The 17604-nt window shown below is 44.6% G+C and overlaps 1 protein-coding gene and 1 pseudogene across 6 annotated transcripts in view; one reads left to right on the top strand and one right to left on the bottom strand.

The window, feature by feature from the left end:
* Positions 1–17604, bottom strand: part of KIAA1549L (KIAA1549 like) — a 267032-nt gene that overhangs the window by 48773 nt on the left and 200655 nt on the right. For all 6 annotated transcript variants that reach the window (XM_072791077.1, XM_072791079.1, XM_072791078.1 and 3 more), the window contains 3 exons: positions 16081–16259; positions 9550–9767; positions 2692–2821 (listed from right to left, as the gene is read on the bottom strand). In XM_072791077.1, the coding sequence (XP_072647178.1) occupies positions 2692–2821; positions 9550–9767; positions 16081–16259 (527 nt within the window). The remainder of the gene's footprint in view (positions 1–2691; positions 2822–9549; positions 9768–16080; positions 16260–17604) is intronic.
* Positions 13042–14122, top strand: LOC140613568 (forkhead box protein H1 pseudogene; annotated as a pseudogene).

The raw sequence follows: 17604 nt of genomic DNA, 5'->3' as shown, positions 1-17604 counted from the left end.
AAGAACTGTTCCTGCAAAACACAGTGATTCTAAAATCCCTTGGAGCCAAGAGTCTCTCTTGGGCAGGCCCCAACGCATCCTGCTCTATGGGAACATTTTCAAACAATTCCAGGCTGCCCTCAGTCCTGGAGCTAAGATTTGCCTGTGCTTTGTGTGTGTTGGTTTGCTTCTTTATTTATTTACTCCTTTACTTCTACATACAGCCTTTCCTGTAGGGATTCTAACACGGTCAGCTTTGAAAAAATTGAATCAATCTCCCAGTGCTTCTGTTTCTACCAGGTCAAGGAGCAGATCCCCATAGTGTTCTCTAATCTGGCAGAAATGACGGGAAATCTGGGCCTGGCTTTCAGCTCCCCAGACCCAGTAGGAGGAATGATATGCTTCCAACCGAATGACCTGCTCACTGCTGGGCTGATGGGATTCTTTTGTCAGGAGGGCCCTGGCGTTTTTAGAAAATCAAGAGTTTGGGAAATGAATGCATTGCTTAAAGCTGTGACTCTCTTCCTTTCCTCCTTTATCGGCGGGTCCATTTTTTCTTTTCTTTTTTTTTTTTTTGCTTGTGTGAGTTATCCGTGCAAGAAGTCCTGTGAGACCTGACATCCAGCCTCTCTGTGAGAGCAGAAGTCTAGGATATATGATGATGTGATACAGTGTGATGAATTTATATGGAAGCCCTACTGCATGGTGGTTGAGAGGATAGGTTCTGGAGTTCGGTAGACAAACTGTATAACCACTCTGTGCCCTGGTTTCCCCACCTGTACAAGGGGTGTGAGGAGGGTGTTTCCCTGACTGATTGCCTATGAAAATTCAATTGGATAATTCACATAAAAAGACTGGAATAGAGGCTGGTCTATCATGCACAGTCAGTAAATGATAGCTATTTTTCATGTGATCACAAGAGGAGAAGCAGGAACACGACAGTCTAAACTCGAAAAACTGGTCCCTAGATGATCACTTTGGCTTAAGGAAACTTATCTTTGCTTATGTTTCAGAGACCACATGCAATTCTCAGGACACGTATATTTAAGAAAAACCTATTAGAATGAAGTGGGCTTCCCTTGAAGCAATCTATAATTGGAACATTCATACATGTTTGTGAGGGGTGAGCAACCTCCTTTTAAAAATCATCCTTCTTCTGTCGCCGTAAGTAATGTACTAACACGGCACTCTAAAAGTATTAAGTCAGTACTACAAGTCATGGCATAGTGATGAAAAAAACCTGCACGGATCCCCCTTTTCAAGACTAATAGGGAAACTGTCCTATTTCCTCAAACTGTAAAAAGGTCTGTGCCTAGAGTCTCACAAGAGACCTATTAATTCCAATCTCGAAATACATTAAGAATCCTATCATATTGAAAAAAAAAAAAAAAGAATCCTATCATAAACCTTGGGTATGTCTGAGCAAATAAGTCCCCCAAACTATCGGCTTGAAGGAAAAATATTCACTGTTGGCAGGGATAGATTAACTGGAGAACTCAAATACCTGATTTTTAACCACAGGCTGATTATCAAATTGCTGACTGGGTTTAGTATAAAAAATATTTTTATGAGGAGAAATATTAATGTTGAGTAATTTCACCTGGAGGGGAAAAGAAATTTGCCCAAAGTATCTAGAATTTTATGAAACTATCAATTGGTTTTATATGAAAAAGGAAAACAGAAATAAAAGAGAAGGTTATCACCATCAACACAAACATCAAGTCTTAATTTCAGGTAAACTAGAAGTTCAAAATAGGTACAATATCTGTTTTTTAAGGTTCCATTAAAACCCCACTTTAAGCTTTTGTGGCAAACAATGACCAATCCTGGAGTGGGGGTGGGGGGACCTTCTTGCCTTCAAATTAGCAGAATATATTTACGAAATCAAGAGTCATTTTCAAATTACAACCTCACAGATTATAACAACACTTTATCCAGACATTTTTGAATCATAACTTTTGATACAAAAAACTTTTATTCGTAATTAGAGAAATGTTTTGGGAGAATGGGAAAAAAACCTGTTTCATAAAACCTAAGAGTAGATTTAAGGGCATGTGAAGTTCTGCGGCAGGGTGATGTATTACTGAGCACCTCCTCAGAGCAGCACTGATGTGAGTTCATGGGTGCAACTACATTAGCAGGATGTGAGCCATTGGATACAAGACACCCCACTATAGCTCCTCATCTGAGGAAATTCGATGCGATTAGAACAATTTTTGCGGTTTGGAGACATGACTGCATATAAACCTGGGCTTCATCATATGAAATCACCAAATCGCTCTGTTGGACATCTGATTGTTTCCATGGCATATTGAGGAGTTATGAAATCAGGAACAAATCCAACTCCTCAACACTGCTATGGATGAAAAGAAGCCTGTGTTCAAATGAATTCTTACCCACAGTCAGTCGTGGTTCCTACTGAGTTTTAAGGACAGAGGGGAAAAAATTAAGGACATTTAGAATCACTGTTGACTTAAGATCAATAATGTACTATTCATCAAATGTATGGATTTAGAGATCAAAATCCTCTTAGCAATAATTTGCTACTCTGAGACATTCCAAGTAGTCTTCCTTTGCAAAACTGGTAACAAGGAATAATAAAATAGAAAACATTTGGGTGCACTTTTAAATTCCACAAATATACAGCAGAGCAAGACATTATGGGACGCTCTATCTCCTTGGTTTTCAGGGGAAAGCAAAGCAGAGACTTACGTCGTATCCGCTGTTACGGATTCCACGCCGGGGTCGCTCTCGGGTTACCAGAAGGTCCATCTCTGTTTCCCCCGGACTCGGGCTGTTGAGAGACTGCCGGCTTCGGTAGACAGAGTTCTTCATCTGTTGCCTGAAGAAAATTCAACAACTGTTATGATGCAGCAAATGCCCTGACAGATGGAATTCTCCACTGATCCAAACTACAGGCAACCAATGAAGGATTTGGATTTGCCTTGCAGATCTCAGGATTCATGCTATTTGTTCTCTGGCCATCAGAGGCCATAGGAATAGTGGAATCAAAGTTTGTTTTTGTTTTTTGTTTTCCCAGATGCTGTAACCATTTGGCTTAATTGTAAATCCTCTTTTTATGGAAACCAGGTAAGGATAACCAATTGCAACGCTACAGCTTCATCTGAAATTCTGTTGCTGGCAAGGCCAGGGGCTCTCTCTCCCTTGACCTCAAGGACAGATAACGCTAGAAAAACAGACTTGCTCTGGTTGACCCTTGACTCAGGAGCCTGCTGCTCCTTTTAATCTTTCTGATTTCACACGCAGGGTTCTATGACTGAGTTAATAAACCCTGCGGCTAATGGGCCACTTAATACTTGACTATTGATAGATTTTCTTTTCTACCTTCCCCAGATTTCTTTCTGGGCTAAGGAGCCATAAACCAAGAGGCAGTTTGGAGCATATCCACCCATCCACCCAACCATCCATCCATCCATCTATCCAATATTTACTATCTACCATGTGCCAGGCACTGTGGAAGATGATAAGGATCCACAATGAACAAGACAGACATGGTCCTGCTCCTCTGGAGCTTCCATTCTAATGAGGGAGATAGACAATTCACATGATTATTTCAGAGGATGATGAATGCTAGTAAGAAAAATAAGATGTGGTAGAAGATGGCTAAAAGAGGGGACAACTTTAGATAGCACAGTTAGGGAAGGCCTCTCTAGAGAGAGGATGGTTTAGCTGAGACCCAAAGACAGCCTGTCACATGCTAATCCTGCACAGAACATTCCAAGCCAGGGAGTCAGCATGTTGAGAGGCTCTACTCAGCTCCCTTATGGAATACATATATTTGTCACCACTGTTTACACTTGCCTTTTGAGGACTCTTTATGAGGAAGAAGAAACAAACAGAAATATGGTGAGGACTGTAGCTGTGCTTTTTTTTCCATACAAGGCAACTCTTACAAGTGGGGAGTAAGGCCCCCTTGGGGATAGGTGGTTTCACATGATACTGCAGTACCATGTCCAACTGTACATTTCTCTTCGTGAATAACTGGCATTTCAGAGCATCTATCTTCAGAGAATTCCCCAGACACCAACTATTTTATGCCTCCGTTCTAAGATTCCATCCATTCATGGGTTGAAGGTGAAAAGGTTGCATTATTTATTCCCAGGGACTACGCAGGAAGCCAGAATCCTGGCAGGTAGACATAGACACACCTTTTCAAGATCACACACCCAGTTAGTCTTAGCATGACCGTCACACACTGTTTTAGTTTAGAACAGACATTAGAACTCCCAAGACAAAACACTACCCTTGCAATTAGCCTGGGGAGTAAAATACACACTATTAGACCCACCCCTTCACCATGAGGAGCTCACACCTGTTTAGACCACCTCTGTGATCTCCACTTGCCTGAAACCCATGATATCCTTCATTTGGGAGGAGCACTGTGATATTCTTGGGCGGCTACCCTTCCTGAAGGAGTTGGCCTGCAGAATCATGCATCAGAGCCCCATGGCCACAACGACTGGTCAGAGGACAGGCACATGAGTTGGTCCAATGAGACTGAGTCTCAGAGCTTTTGCTAGAGCAACCAGGAAAGAGGCATTCTCTTGACATTGAAGTTTCTGAGAAGATAGGATATAGGCCAGGAGTTGCTGGCAACCAGTTTGCCACTATGAGGTCAGAGCTTGAACAGGAACCAGCGAAGAGTGATGAGAGGACAAGACATTGTATGAACCTTTGGATCTAGTCATATCTGAAGCCTTGACCTTTTGCATTCAATGACAAATTCTCTTTCTATTTAACCAGTTTGTTCTGGATTGCCATTGCAACCCAAAGAATCCTAATATAGGAGCTTAAACCTAATATTATAAACTGTGCTCTATGGTTATTTGTAATTAGAAGCTTCCTTTAGGAATGGAGCACAACCTTATGAAATAGAGTGATTCACACTTTAAGGCAGACCCCAAAGAATTCTCCTCCTTGACCTAATTACAAATCACTTTTTGAAAAAGCTGACTTTACAACTGTCCTGAGACTGCCAATTAACTCATTTAGAAAAGATTTACTAATAAGGATGGTTGGGGGAATAAACACTAGGATTAGCAATTGACATTTAAGCAGGCTATTTTGGAAGTATTAGAAACACAATAGCAAGATTGTGTGAGCCCTTTCAAGAACCAAGAACGTGGGTGAGAACCTAGACATTGGGGTGCACTCCAGTCTCCTTTTACATCAAAGACAATGTTCCATTATGATGCCCAGCTTAAAGGCTGCTATTTAACATGGATCTCAATTGACCAGACCACGCATGCATGGCCTGGTGGGTAAGCATCTACTTAGAAATAAATTAGGCTCTTGGGTAGAGGAATTACTTATTTTAATCAAATAGAGTTCCACTAGGTATATTTCTTTCTTGTGGGCATTTTGCTGTATTCTCTAAAAGTTAATATATTTTGAAACCTGCAAACTTGAAAAGCTTCTTTACCTCTGAAACTATTCCTGGGTAGATAGCGATAAATTTTATTTGCACTTTTTAGTTTTTTTTTTTTTTAATCCCACAATAATTTAAAAAGTAGTTCCCAAACTGCATTCTAAGGAAACTCAGGGTTCCATAAAAATGGAATGTAGCCTCTAAGGAGGAGGAGCAGCTCTGCTTCTGTGAGAGCAACTCTGTCTTTATTATTGTCTTAGGTTGGGATCCCCAGGAAGCAGGCTCGATGATGATTTGACAAGTGGTTTACCTGGGAAAGGGTTCCAGGAAGCACAAAGTTTGGAAAGTGGAAAAATGAGACAGAAAGGGAAGGAGGCCAACAGAGGGTATGAGATAGAGCAGATTGGTATTTTGGGCAACGGGGAGCTCAAAGTTACTGGAGAAAGATGGGGAATAGTTGCGGTAAAATGTAGGTTTTACTTTATTTAGGTATGGCCTAGCCCAATGGATCAGGAGGCAGCTGCCATTGAAAAGACAGCTTGTTGCACTCACAATGCCAAGAGGAAGGGGCATGCCACCAGGCCCCACGTGGGGAAGCACCAGGGTCAGTCACTAGACAGTAGGAGTGAGGGGAAAATGTGGGCAAGGGAGGACCTTTCTTGTGGTTTCTTGGGGAAGGAACAGGCAAGGCAGGGTAAACAGGCTTTGGATTGGATTGCTGGAACCATTTCAGCAGCCTCTGGGGGCAGAGGAGCTGTTCCTAGTGGTGTGGGAGCCAGGCTTCAGGGATTTGGGGGTTGGGGGGGATTTGGGGGACTGGAGCCCAGAGTGGGAGAGCCCTATGTGAAGGAGGTGGTTGGGTGCCTCTCTTTGGCCCAGGGTGTGATCCTGGAGACCCAGGATCGAGTCCCACGTCGGGCTCCCTGCATGGAGCCTGCTTCTCCCTCTGCCTGTGTCTCTGCCTCTCTCTGTCATGAATAAATAAATAAAATCTTTAAAAAAAAGAAAAAAGAGTTGGCCAGACCCTCAGATGTCAAAGCATCAAGCACAGAAGCCAGCAAATGTGGTTATCACGAGTGTAGCTTGCACCTCAGAGCTCTCCTGCCAGGGTGTTTACCCATCGGCTCCCATCTGTCATTGACCGAAGCTGCTCGAGGCACAGAAACGGTGTGGCGCTTCTGGTGGGGGCTGCGGAGACAAGGCCCCCGAATCGGAGTCACGGATGCTCCTGGGAAGTAGGATGCCGCTGCATGCGCGGGCTGCATGGGGGCAGGGGGAGCCAAGAGAATCTATGGGGGGACACTCTGCCAGCATCTTCCTTGTACATCACGTCTTCTGCGTGCCTCTGGGTAAGAGCGGATAACGTGAAAATGGGGGTGTTCTTCTGACTTTAAAGAAAGAGCCGTGAAGACTCTTTTAAAAGATGCAGGGATGAGTCAACATTTGGACCTAAACGTCATTGATGCGATTGCATTTAGGTCTCAGGGTAAAGTCCTGGTTACTGATACCACCCCTGGACGGGAGGATGGGTCCCCCACGTGTGCCTTGCCACGGCGAGGTCACTGAGAGCAGAAGCTCTGCAGAGCTGAGCTGTGAGTGGCAGTCAATAAGTAACCCCAATCCGTGACAACAGATACCCCACACCTGGCAGCAGCCCCTGGACTCAACAGCAGAGCGTGACAAGAATGACACCTCAGGGGATCCCTGGGTGGCGCAGCGGTTTAGCGCCTGCCTTTGGCCCAGGGCGCGATCCTGGAGACCTGGGATCGAATCCCACGTCAGACTCCCGGTGCATGGAGCCTGCTTCTCCCTCTGCCTATGTCTCTGCCTCTCTCTCTCTCTCTCTGTGTGTGTGTGTGTGACTATCATAAATAAATAAAAATTAAAAAAAATACGTATCTTATAAAAAAAAAAAAGAATGACACCTCAGAGCTAGCTTACCGGGGCATCCTCTTTCTCTGTGAACCCTTCCCTTCCCATCCTCACACTTTGCTGATCTCATCTCCATTCCTACCCCCACCTCACCCAGCTTGTGGTCTTCTGTATTTTCCCCTTCATTGACTGAAAACATTTTAACATTATGTTTAGAGTCATTCAATCATTTCTTCCACAGACATTTATGGAGAACGGATGACACACTCAGAGCATGGGCAGGCTGGCGAAGGGCCGTGAGGATCCTGCCTGAACTTTTGCTGGGCAGTGGGGATGCATCTCCATGGGAGGAAAAGTTGTGTCCATGCTCTTTATGAAAAGCTTCAACCAAAATTTTGTATGTATTTCCCAAGGAACTTTCCAAGCTAAGTTCCTCTCATTTGCGCATGATCTTTGATTCATTTTCCAAGTGGCAACAGGAAACCAAGGGAAAACTACTCCCTGCCCCAGTCTATAAGAGACCACTAAACTATAAAGTCCCCAAGTGTGGCGTGCAGCTAAAAGTGTAGCTTTTAAGCTAAAGAAGCCACCAGTCTTCCTATAAAATCCATACCTTTCTCTTTGTTCTATAGTTACCAACATGGTGACACATGTATTATGACCCCTGTCAAAGTGTTGATTTTTGGACCACTAGCTTATACCCATCAAATCTCTTTAGAAGCATAGTAAATGAAGCACTGGCTTAGAAGTCCCTCTTTATTAAAAATAAACTATGTTGGGGCACCTAGGTGGCTCAGTCAGATGTCAGCCTTCGGCTCAGGTGCCGAAGGGATCGTGCCCCTGCTGACCAGGGAGCCTCCTTCTCCCTCTCCGCCCTGGTCATGCTTTCTCTCTCTAATAAATGAGATCTTTTTTGAAAAAAAAAACAAAAACAAAAAACTGTCAATTCCGTTAATAAATTAAAGCTCCACCTCCCATTTTGATTTTGTGGCTTCCATCCAAGCCTGTCACATAATCATTTTTGCTTTTAAAAAAATACCTGCTCAGGCCAGGAGCTGTCCTATCTCACCTTGTTTGTGGAGGGTGCATCTGCCAATAGGATGTATGGGGTAGATTGGAGAGCCAGCAGGCCCAAAGCCAAGGGGCATGTTGCCAAGGAGAATGTATACTTGAAAAGGATGATCTCAAAGCATGAAAATGCTTCCAAGGAGGTGCTTTAGAAGATGGGGTGGAAAAGCAGAAAGATGGCCATGTTTAGTTTTGCTAGCCTCTTTCTCTTTACCCAGTGGGTGAGGTCACTCTCCGCTTAGTTAGCAACAAAGCTTGGGATAATGACAGGGTGCCTGGGACCCCAGTTGGTTAAGTGTCTCTGGATTTAGGCTCAGGTCATGATCTCAGGATTGTGGATGGAGCCCTGTGTAGAGAACCACATCAGGCTCTGTGCTCAGTGGGGAGACTGCTTGAGATTCTCTCTCTCCCTGTGCCCCTCCCCCTCCTCACTCTCTTTCTCTCAAATAAATAAATATATCTTGAAAAAAAAGAAAAACGAAAAAGCTTGGGGATAATGCCAATTCCAACCCCTGAGCCTGTGACCCTCCCTCTGAAGCCAGGTCCCCCTTATAGACCATCACATCGCAAACACCCATAGCACTTGTGAGTAACGAACTTCCGAGGTAATTATCTTTTTTCTCCCATCAGACCTTAAGTCCCATGAGAGCAGTGACTGGGCTGTCTTGCCTACCATAAAATGCTGAATGAGTGGAATGAATGAATGAATGAATGAATAAGAAAAAGCAGAGACCATGAGGGACTCTCATGACCATGAGAGTATTCAACAACTTGCATGGTGCCTAATCCATAGCAGGTGATGATTAATGTCAAATAAATGAACAAATCTATAGATACAAGAGATGAGCCCAGCACAGAGCTCTAAGGAGTTGGGTGGTAAGTACTTATTGAAGCTGAATGAAAAGGTGAGGCATGAAATTTGCATTTCTTATTCAATTAATTGAAAAATCCAATGTCCCTTGATCTGGAAATTGCATTACCAGGTAGGTGATATTATTCTATCTTCACCCAGCTCTGACCCAGCTACTGGCTTGGAAATCTTATTGAGCTAAAGGACAATTATGGTTGTTTGCCCAAGTATTTTTTTTAAGTAGCTTCAATTTGATTCTTTTATAAATTCATTATGGAGCACCAGCTTGCACAGACCAGCATGGTCCGGATCGGCACCCTCTGCTGATATGTTACCCAACGCACCCTCTACCCTCATCCCACTAACATACAGGGACCATTAGACACTGCACCTGTTTTTAGACTCAGCGAAGGGGGCACACAGTTCTGGATCTGGATCCAAAACGTGCTCGATTTCCTTTTGGGTTTTCTCGTACATCTTTTTTCTTTCGGTCTGAGCCTTGCTTGTCTCCACCGGGGGGAAGTCGTAATATCCCTTCCTCTTCGCTTTGAGGCGCAGCTTGTTCCGGTAGTGCTCGATGTCTGACTTCTGCTTCAGGGCTTTGTTCACCTGGGGAGAGAGAGAGTCTCAGGCCCACATCCAACCAGGCACAGCCAACAGGTGGGAGGTTTTCATCAGGTCACAACTCTTGCAAAAGCTGTCCTAGGCTTCACCTCCAGTCCTTTGAGCCAGCTAGACCCACTTGTGTCCCATTCCAAGACCAGCCCCCAACAGTGGGCCACAAATAATATGGAGCCTGCCATTCACCTAAGCCACTTGGACCTTCCATTAGGGCCTCTTTCTCCCTAGTCCACCCACTTCTGCTCAGGCCTTTGTGGCGTCGGCCTAATCCCACCTAAACCCTTTTGGTTCCCCAGTATGGGATCTCCTGATTTGGAAGCCCAGCTGGATCCTGGTGCCTCTCTTTTGGCTCCAGCCCTGAGGAACCCAACGGCTTCCCCTGGCCACTTAGCTGATGCCCAGCTGGATAAGACAGCCAGTTCCTGAAGAGGCTGAGTTGGGATGAATGGAAGGAGAAAGCAGAGCAGAGAACCTGTTTCTAAGGTCTCTCCACTCTACCAACCTGCACTTAAGAGCTTATTTTTGTCAATCTATATCTTTCTTGAGAGGTAGATAATTTTGAAGCCTGTATGGCCACCAATGCCAGTCAGTTCCTACCCTATCGGGCAAAGCCAGTCTGGTCACATAGAAAGGAACTTGGCCAACACACTTCCTGACCCGTCAAACATACAAGCAGATGGCTATGCTAAAGAAATAACAAACAATGAGGATGTTACACCCACAAACAGAGCTCAACAATGAAATCAGCCTGACACCTACTGGATAATATGGAAGACCATTAGTGCTGTTTGTAATCAGACTGGACTATATTAATATAGCCATGTATACTGTTGTTATTATATTTTCTTTAATCTTTAAAAGAGTTTTCTGTAATTCATAAACTGAAAATTCATCTAGTGATAAGATATAGGTCAACCTACAGAATTAAGCCAAAGTTCACTAACAAAGGCTCTACCTTAGATGTTTTATTTATACAGAATATTTTTTCTAGCTTTTGCAAAGACCTCCCTACCCTGGGCCTTAAAGATATTTTTAGGCTGGCAGCATTTCACATGTCTTAATTGTTCCCTCATTCTGCTTGCCACAAAAACTAGCCAAGAGAGGAAGCTAGGATGACATCCTCTGAGCGAGGAATGCCATTTCTGGAATCTCTCCTTAAGCCACATTCTAAGAGAGCTTCAAAATCAGAGATGAAAGTTAACATCACCAGTGGTCAGAGATATCAAGTGCTTCTTGATATGATGCCCACAAAAGGGCCCATCATCCCCATGGTTATGCCAAAAATGCATAACTGTAATCCAATCACAAGAAAACATCAGACAAACCCAGACTGAGGGACACTGCCCATGATAACTGGCCAGTACTCTTCAAAAGAGTAATGGTCATGAAAGATAAAGAATAGTCACAAAGAAGGGCTGCGGAATTGTCCCAGACTAGAGGAGACATGACTAAACACCATGTGGGATCCTGGACTGGATCCTGGAACAGGAAAGGGACAATAGTGGGAAAACCAATGAAATTCAAATGAGGGCTGTAGATTAGTCAATCAAACAGCACAAATGTTAATTTCCTGGGTTTAACTGATAATTATTCTATGTTTACGTAAAATGTTCACACTTGGGATAGCTAGGTAAAGAGCGGATGGGGCTCTCTGTACTGTTACTGCAACTCTTGAGTATACCTAAAATTATTTCAGAATTAAAAGGTTTTAAAAGTAAAGCATGAAATTACTCAGATATAATAACCAGAACCAAAACTAAAACCAAAAATTATCTGGAAGACTTGAACAATAAACGATCAGTTTTCCAATCAATGGGATACCTACTAAACTAAGTCATTAACAGTGATCATCCCAAAGACAATAGCAACAACTGCAAATGTTTAAGACATAGGATACACAGTTGTCTGTATGAGATTCTAAAATATACACGAGTTTGACCAAAAGTTTGGGGAGGAGGCACAGAAAATGAAAACAAGATATGTCAGGGTAGTGAGATTATAGTGATTTTTCTTTTTTCTTCTGAACATTCTATGTGGTTATTATGCTTTCTTTAAAATATTCTTTAAAAGAATTACCTATAATTCATAAAAGGAAAATTTATGGCTTTGGGGTTGTGTTTTTTCACTGAAATAAGCCAACCATGAGAGAAGAAGGAAGAAAATTATAAGACAATCTGCCTTAAATGCTACAAGGCAGCAAATTACAGAGAACAGTTGAGGGCTCTTTTCCAGTCCAAATGCCAGCAAGATCCATTCCTTTAACTACCAAAATGTAACAAGTATCCATTTCTGGACAGGCAAAATGTTCATCCATTTTCCTTCTGGGACAGGATGACGGGCTTGGCAAGAGAAGGGAGTTGTATGTTGAATTCAGCTGAGATCTAGAATGGTCTCCATGACATTCACATGGTGAGGCTGAGGTGAAAAGATCCGGGTGTGGCGACCATTATCTGGGCCCATCCTGGGCCGATGTCCTAATCAAGAGCAGTTACCAGTTTATTAGTGACAACCTCAGAGGCCTCTCATCATTGGGCTTGTGTGTCAGAACCGTGCCTAAGGAAAGATTCAGGAGGCATGACTGGCTTTGAGAAGAACCTTTACAGGTTCCCAAATTATAGAACCAAGGAACCTAAGATGGTAAATGATCAATGAATCCTCATTCATTGGCTAATTAATAATATTAATAATAATGATAATAATGTACTGATTATGTGCTAAGCACTGTTCTAAGCGTTTTACCTGTATTAACTCATTTGATCCTCCATGAACCCCATTTTACACATGGAAATACCGAGGCATCGAGAAATGAACTAACCTGCCTAACGTCACATAAATGGTAAACAGAAGAACTTGGCTTCAAATTCTTGCAGCATGGTTTGAGAGTCTGTACTCTTTTAGTCACAATGCTATTTCTCACTGACGGGCCACAGTCAGGCAAAGAGAAGGAAGGAGCACTGGATAGGGAGCCAGGGGGCCTGAACATCATATCATGGCTATCACAATAACTGTGTGGTTCTGAGAAAGCCACTTGACCCTCTGGCCACAGTTTCTTTATCTAAAATATAAGGAAGTTGAAAAAAAAAAAAAAAAAACCAATGAGAAGTAGGCACAGAAGTGCTCTGTAAGTTTATACCAGAGAAGTTCTTTTTAAAAATCGATGAACCTTCGATGTCAGGCCCCCAGCCATGCCTCACCACACTGTCATGCTGCCTTGTGCCCACCGTGGGGCCAGCGCCCCACCCACGTGGCTTGCCTCCCTTGCATGGGGACCTGCAGCAGCCCGTGCCCGAGGCTTCCCAGGTCAGAGTTGTCCTCCCAGCCCCACAAGAGGAGGAAGAAGAGATATCTGTGGCACAACAAGCCCCCCTATGCCTACTTGGCCAGGATGGCCCTGGTGACCTAGGCCACACCCTCTCGCAGGCTGAAGGTGGCCCATCATCTTCATCATGCCCTGTCATCCATCGGGTCCAGGCCACATCCCCTTCTTCAGGGATGACCAGAAGGACTAGAAGGATTCCACCTGCTATAACCTCTCCTCCAATGGATGCTTCTGCGAGGTGCCTAAAATCCTGGGAAGCCCCAGGCCAAGGCAACTTCTGGGTGGTCATCGTGAGCCTGATGAACTAGCAGAGGTGCTGTGGCTGCAGAACATGGCCCTGTACTGGTGCTGGCAGAGCAGGGATGTGCGGGGTGACTCTGTCAAGGATCTGGGCCCCCACCTGCTGCACAGTTGGTCCTAACGGCCGCCTAATTCCCAACCACCACTCAGTGAGGGCTTCGGCATAAAGCCTCTGCTATGAGATCCCAGGGAAAGGGCACCCGGAGCAGCCCAGCTCCAGCTGGTTCTGGGCACAGTGGGGAGGAGGTGGTGCCCACTGCACCCCTGCCCTCTGAGAGGCCTCTGTGGCTCCCCTGTCCCCTCCCCAGGCCTAGAAGAGTGGAAGGAGAGACTTCCTGGTTGGGGGGGGGGGACCAACAGGCCCTCATCCCTCTCCCCTGAGCACAGAGCCTGGCCCCTCCACTTCCTGCAGGGGACCCCAGACCTTAAGAGACTGTCCAGTGGGAATCACAGGGCCTCACTTTGGGCAGCTGCTCACTTCCTACTTGCTCATCTACATTCCCAATGTGGTAATGCCCTTGGTTCCACTACTACCCACACTCTACCCTCCTGTGCCTACCCCTTCAACTAGCCCAGCCTACCGGGGAGTGGCCCTTCAAACCCATGCCTCTCAGCATGGCTCTGGAATCTAGATGCTCTCTTCCAGGGGGTGCCACTCAACAATAGCATCTATGATGTGTGGGTTAGCCACTCCTGGGATCCAGCTGCCTCTACCCTGGGCTGATGACTCTCCTGATACAGCCTGTGAGGCTCCCAGGGCAGGGGCGCTTTCCTCCAATAGACCAAAAACTGGCTTGCTGGGAAACCAAAGCCAAGAGGACCAAGAGGTGTCTGTGGTCACAGCAGCCTTGGAACACTAGGCATTGGCAGTGCTGAGAATCCATGATGCTTATTGGACTATGACACAAAGGATGTAGCCCAGCCACCTTGGGAGGGTGACCGCACTGCCCTGGCCCTGATGGTCAGTCCATGCCTCTCCTAGCACCAGAGGCAAGACTGGAAAGAATGGGGCTCTGCTTGGAGTAGCTAGCCCCTTCCTGATTCTACTTTCCTTGGCCTTCTCTGTCCACCTATCCTTCCTTCCGTCTATCCATCCATCACCATATGTCATTCCTCCCTCCTGACTCTGGGCAGAGGGGTAGAGAACCTAATGATGGCTCCAGCCTGAAGTCCTGTCCTCTCACATCTGCCTGGGAATGAGGTAGTGCCTTCTTGGGGAAAGGAAATCAAGACTCTACTTGATTTTGGTGGTGGTACTAGGGAAGATATAGGAGTAGACCAAAAAAACAAAACAAAACAAAAGACAAACATGAATCTCAACCTATCACACCTATCAGCCAGCTCTGTCTTCCTATCCAGAAAGCAAGAGAAGCTTTCTGAATCAGATTTTATATGTGGTCTGGATGGAGGAATGAGGATGAGCCCCTGATGTGGTTTACAATGCCCAGGGGTATAGGGGACTGGCATGTTCCTTGACAAGTGATGAGAAAAACACTTTAAAACCTTGGAAATCTAGGGATGCCTGGGTGGCTCAGCGGTTAAGCACCTGCCTTTGGCTCAGCGTGTGATCCTGGAGTCCTGGGATCAAGTCCCACAACGGGCTCTCCGAATGGAGCCTGCTTCTCCCTCTGGCTATGTCTCTGCCCCCGCCCCCCCGTCTTTCTCTCTGTGTCTCTCATGAATAAATAAAGTTAAAAAAAAAAAGAGTTGGGACCTAAAACCTTGGAAATCTCCACCTCTAGATGGTAACAATAGCAGCATATATAAACAAATGGAATGAGCAATCACCACAGTAGTTGGATGAGAGAGAAAAACCGAAGCATGTGGTAGCACGTGGAAGGTAAATGTTCATATGCAGGTTCCACACGCATGAACTTAAAAGCTCATCAACACTGTCAGCTCACTGACCATTCAGATATTTGTTACCTGACTTTCTTGCTCTTTTCTGAACCGCCCATACCTCCTATTCATCCATCCATCTGTTCTCTTTGGTCAATTCATCATTCTCTGGAGTATGTTACCAACTTTTTTCAGATTCTCAGGAAAACCGATTAACATCATGATATGCACTGATACCCTTTTGGAAGCAGGCAAAGTGTTGTTTCAAGCTTGCTAAAAGGAGTAAAAGTCATTCCAAAGCCTACAGAGTAGGCCACATCCCTCTCTGTCTGACATTATCTTCTCTGGCTCTTTATCAGTTCATCCTACTACAGCTGGCCTTCCATAACGAACAGGTTTAAGAGTATTACCAAAGAAGACAGAAGGTGGTGTGTGAGTAAGGGGGTGGGGGAGAATTTCTGATGCTTCTCTTCAAAACTAGTTTAAAAAAAATTTTTTTTAAAGTAAACTCTACCCTCAAAGTGGGACTTGAATTTACCACCCTAAGATCAAGCCTCATAGGCTCTACCGGCTGAGTCCCCCATGTGCCCCTGTAACTACAGTTTTTAAAGAGTCCCTTGGGACTTTCTGAGAAAGGCAACAATGCTTCAAAAACATCACCCAACAAATTCATTTTGGGTGACTTGTGTCCTGATTCATCCCACTGAGGCCTGCACACACAGGGGTGGAAACCACCAACAGAGCCATATACACCTGGACACAACCTGCACCCAGTATTCCCAGGTGGTTGTTCCTTAGTCTGAATTCCCAGAGGACTGGCTGCACTGGTCACCAGATGCTCACCTCGCCATTGAGGGCTGCTGACTCCTGGCTCCTGTCCGACGTGGGATGCACCACGGGGAGGGCTGTGGGTTTTATTGCAATGAGCTGCACAGAGCCGGAAGATGTGTCAAAGGGATCGGCAGCCGCCTTGCCAGAGTTGTCAAAAAGCACCGCTCCTTCCTCTTCATCACTCGCTGGCACTGAAGCATAACATCAACACATTGATTTTTATTGTGTAGGGCAGTTGCATGATCATGCGGGAATTTGTGTAAGGCTCACAGCCTGAGGACATTCTTTTCCTCAAAAGGACCTCAGGAGCAATAGCATCCGGTTCTGTACCAAGGGCTCACTATTGTTCAAGAATTTCTCTGAAATGTAAGATCTATACTATTCATTCCTCCACTGTATTATCAAGGGCTAGGAAAGAACCGTGGAGGTTTGAATTTAAACAGTAAAAGCCATTCTTTCAAAACTATGACAAAATGTTTTCGGGAAAAAAATAAAGTAAATTTTTTCTCTATGTTAAGCCAGAGACAAGAAAAATACAATTTGGCCGAAGCTGGCAACTATTCTTAAAATACGACAGTCAACGGAATAACAGCATTCAGTTCACTCTCTGGCACCAAAGCCACCCATTTTTGCACGATGTCAAGGAAATAAGTCTTCCCTGGTCAACTGGCCGCAGTAATTGCTGCAGACACTCTGGTTTTTTTTCTTTCTCAAGGCTGCTTCTCCAACGATTTTGGTTTTTTTTTTTTTTTTTTTTTTTTTTCATTTGTCGAAACAAAAGAAAGCTAAGAAATAACTGCCAGAGAAACTAATTTAACACTATAGACAACTTTCCTAATTAAATAGAGTGAATTCTGCCTACATTCTGTTAAGTTAATTATTCCCTCTGACAGATAATTCTGCTCTGATTGCTGAAAGACACCAGTCTGCCTGGTGCTTCCATCACTAAGCTGGCAGAGAAGCTCCTGAATCAGTGGTATCTTGCCGATTGACTTGTGCTTAAAGCACATTCCCATTAGGCAGCTCTAGGAATGACAGTTTATTGAGCACGGCTGGGCGAGAGATAAATTAAGCCTGTTCAGACAACCAGACCAGTAGGCAATTTAGGAGCAATAGAGGTGTTCTGTAAAATATGAATGTAATAGAAGTATATTCATCTTTCCTACGGCTTACTCAAGAGATTGGGATGCTATTTAAATTATTGAGAAACACACGGTTTATATCGTATTGTCACTTACCATAATCACAGATTTGCCAAAGTAAGCTGAGTAAATCATTATCGTACAATGTGGCTAAAACACTTCAGAGTCTAACAACAGGCTATATCATTGGAGTATTTTTTGGTTCTGTGAACTTATTTGCAAAATAGCAGCAGGACACCAAACAGCCAATGACAGAAGAAAATCTCTGCTCAGACATCTCTTTAGAGTAGAGCTTTGCTGGACAACTCTTGCCTGGCCACCATTATCTCCCACCTGGGCAACTGCTGTGAAAACCATCTATGGCAGCCAGCCTCCAAGATGGTGCCCAGTGATT

The sequence above is a fragment of the Canis lupus genome, chromosome 21 (genome assembly GCF_048164855.1).
Source record: "Canis lupus baileyi chromosome 21, mCanLup2.hap1, whole genome shotgun sequence".
Lineage (NCBI taxonomy): Eukaryota > Metazoa > Chordata > Mammalia > Carnivora > Canidae > Canis > Canis lupus.
This window is presented reverse-complemented; position numbering and strand designations above follow the sequence as displayed.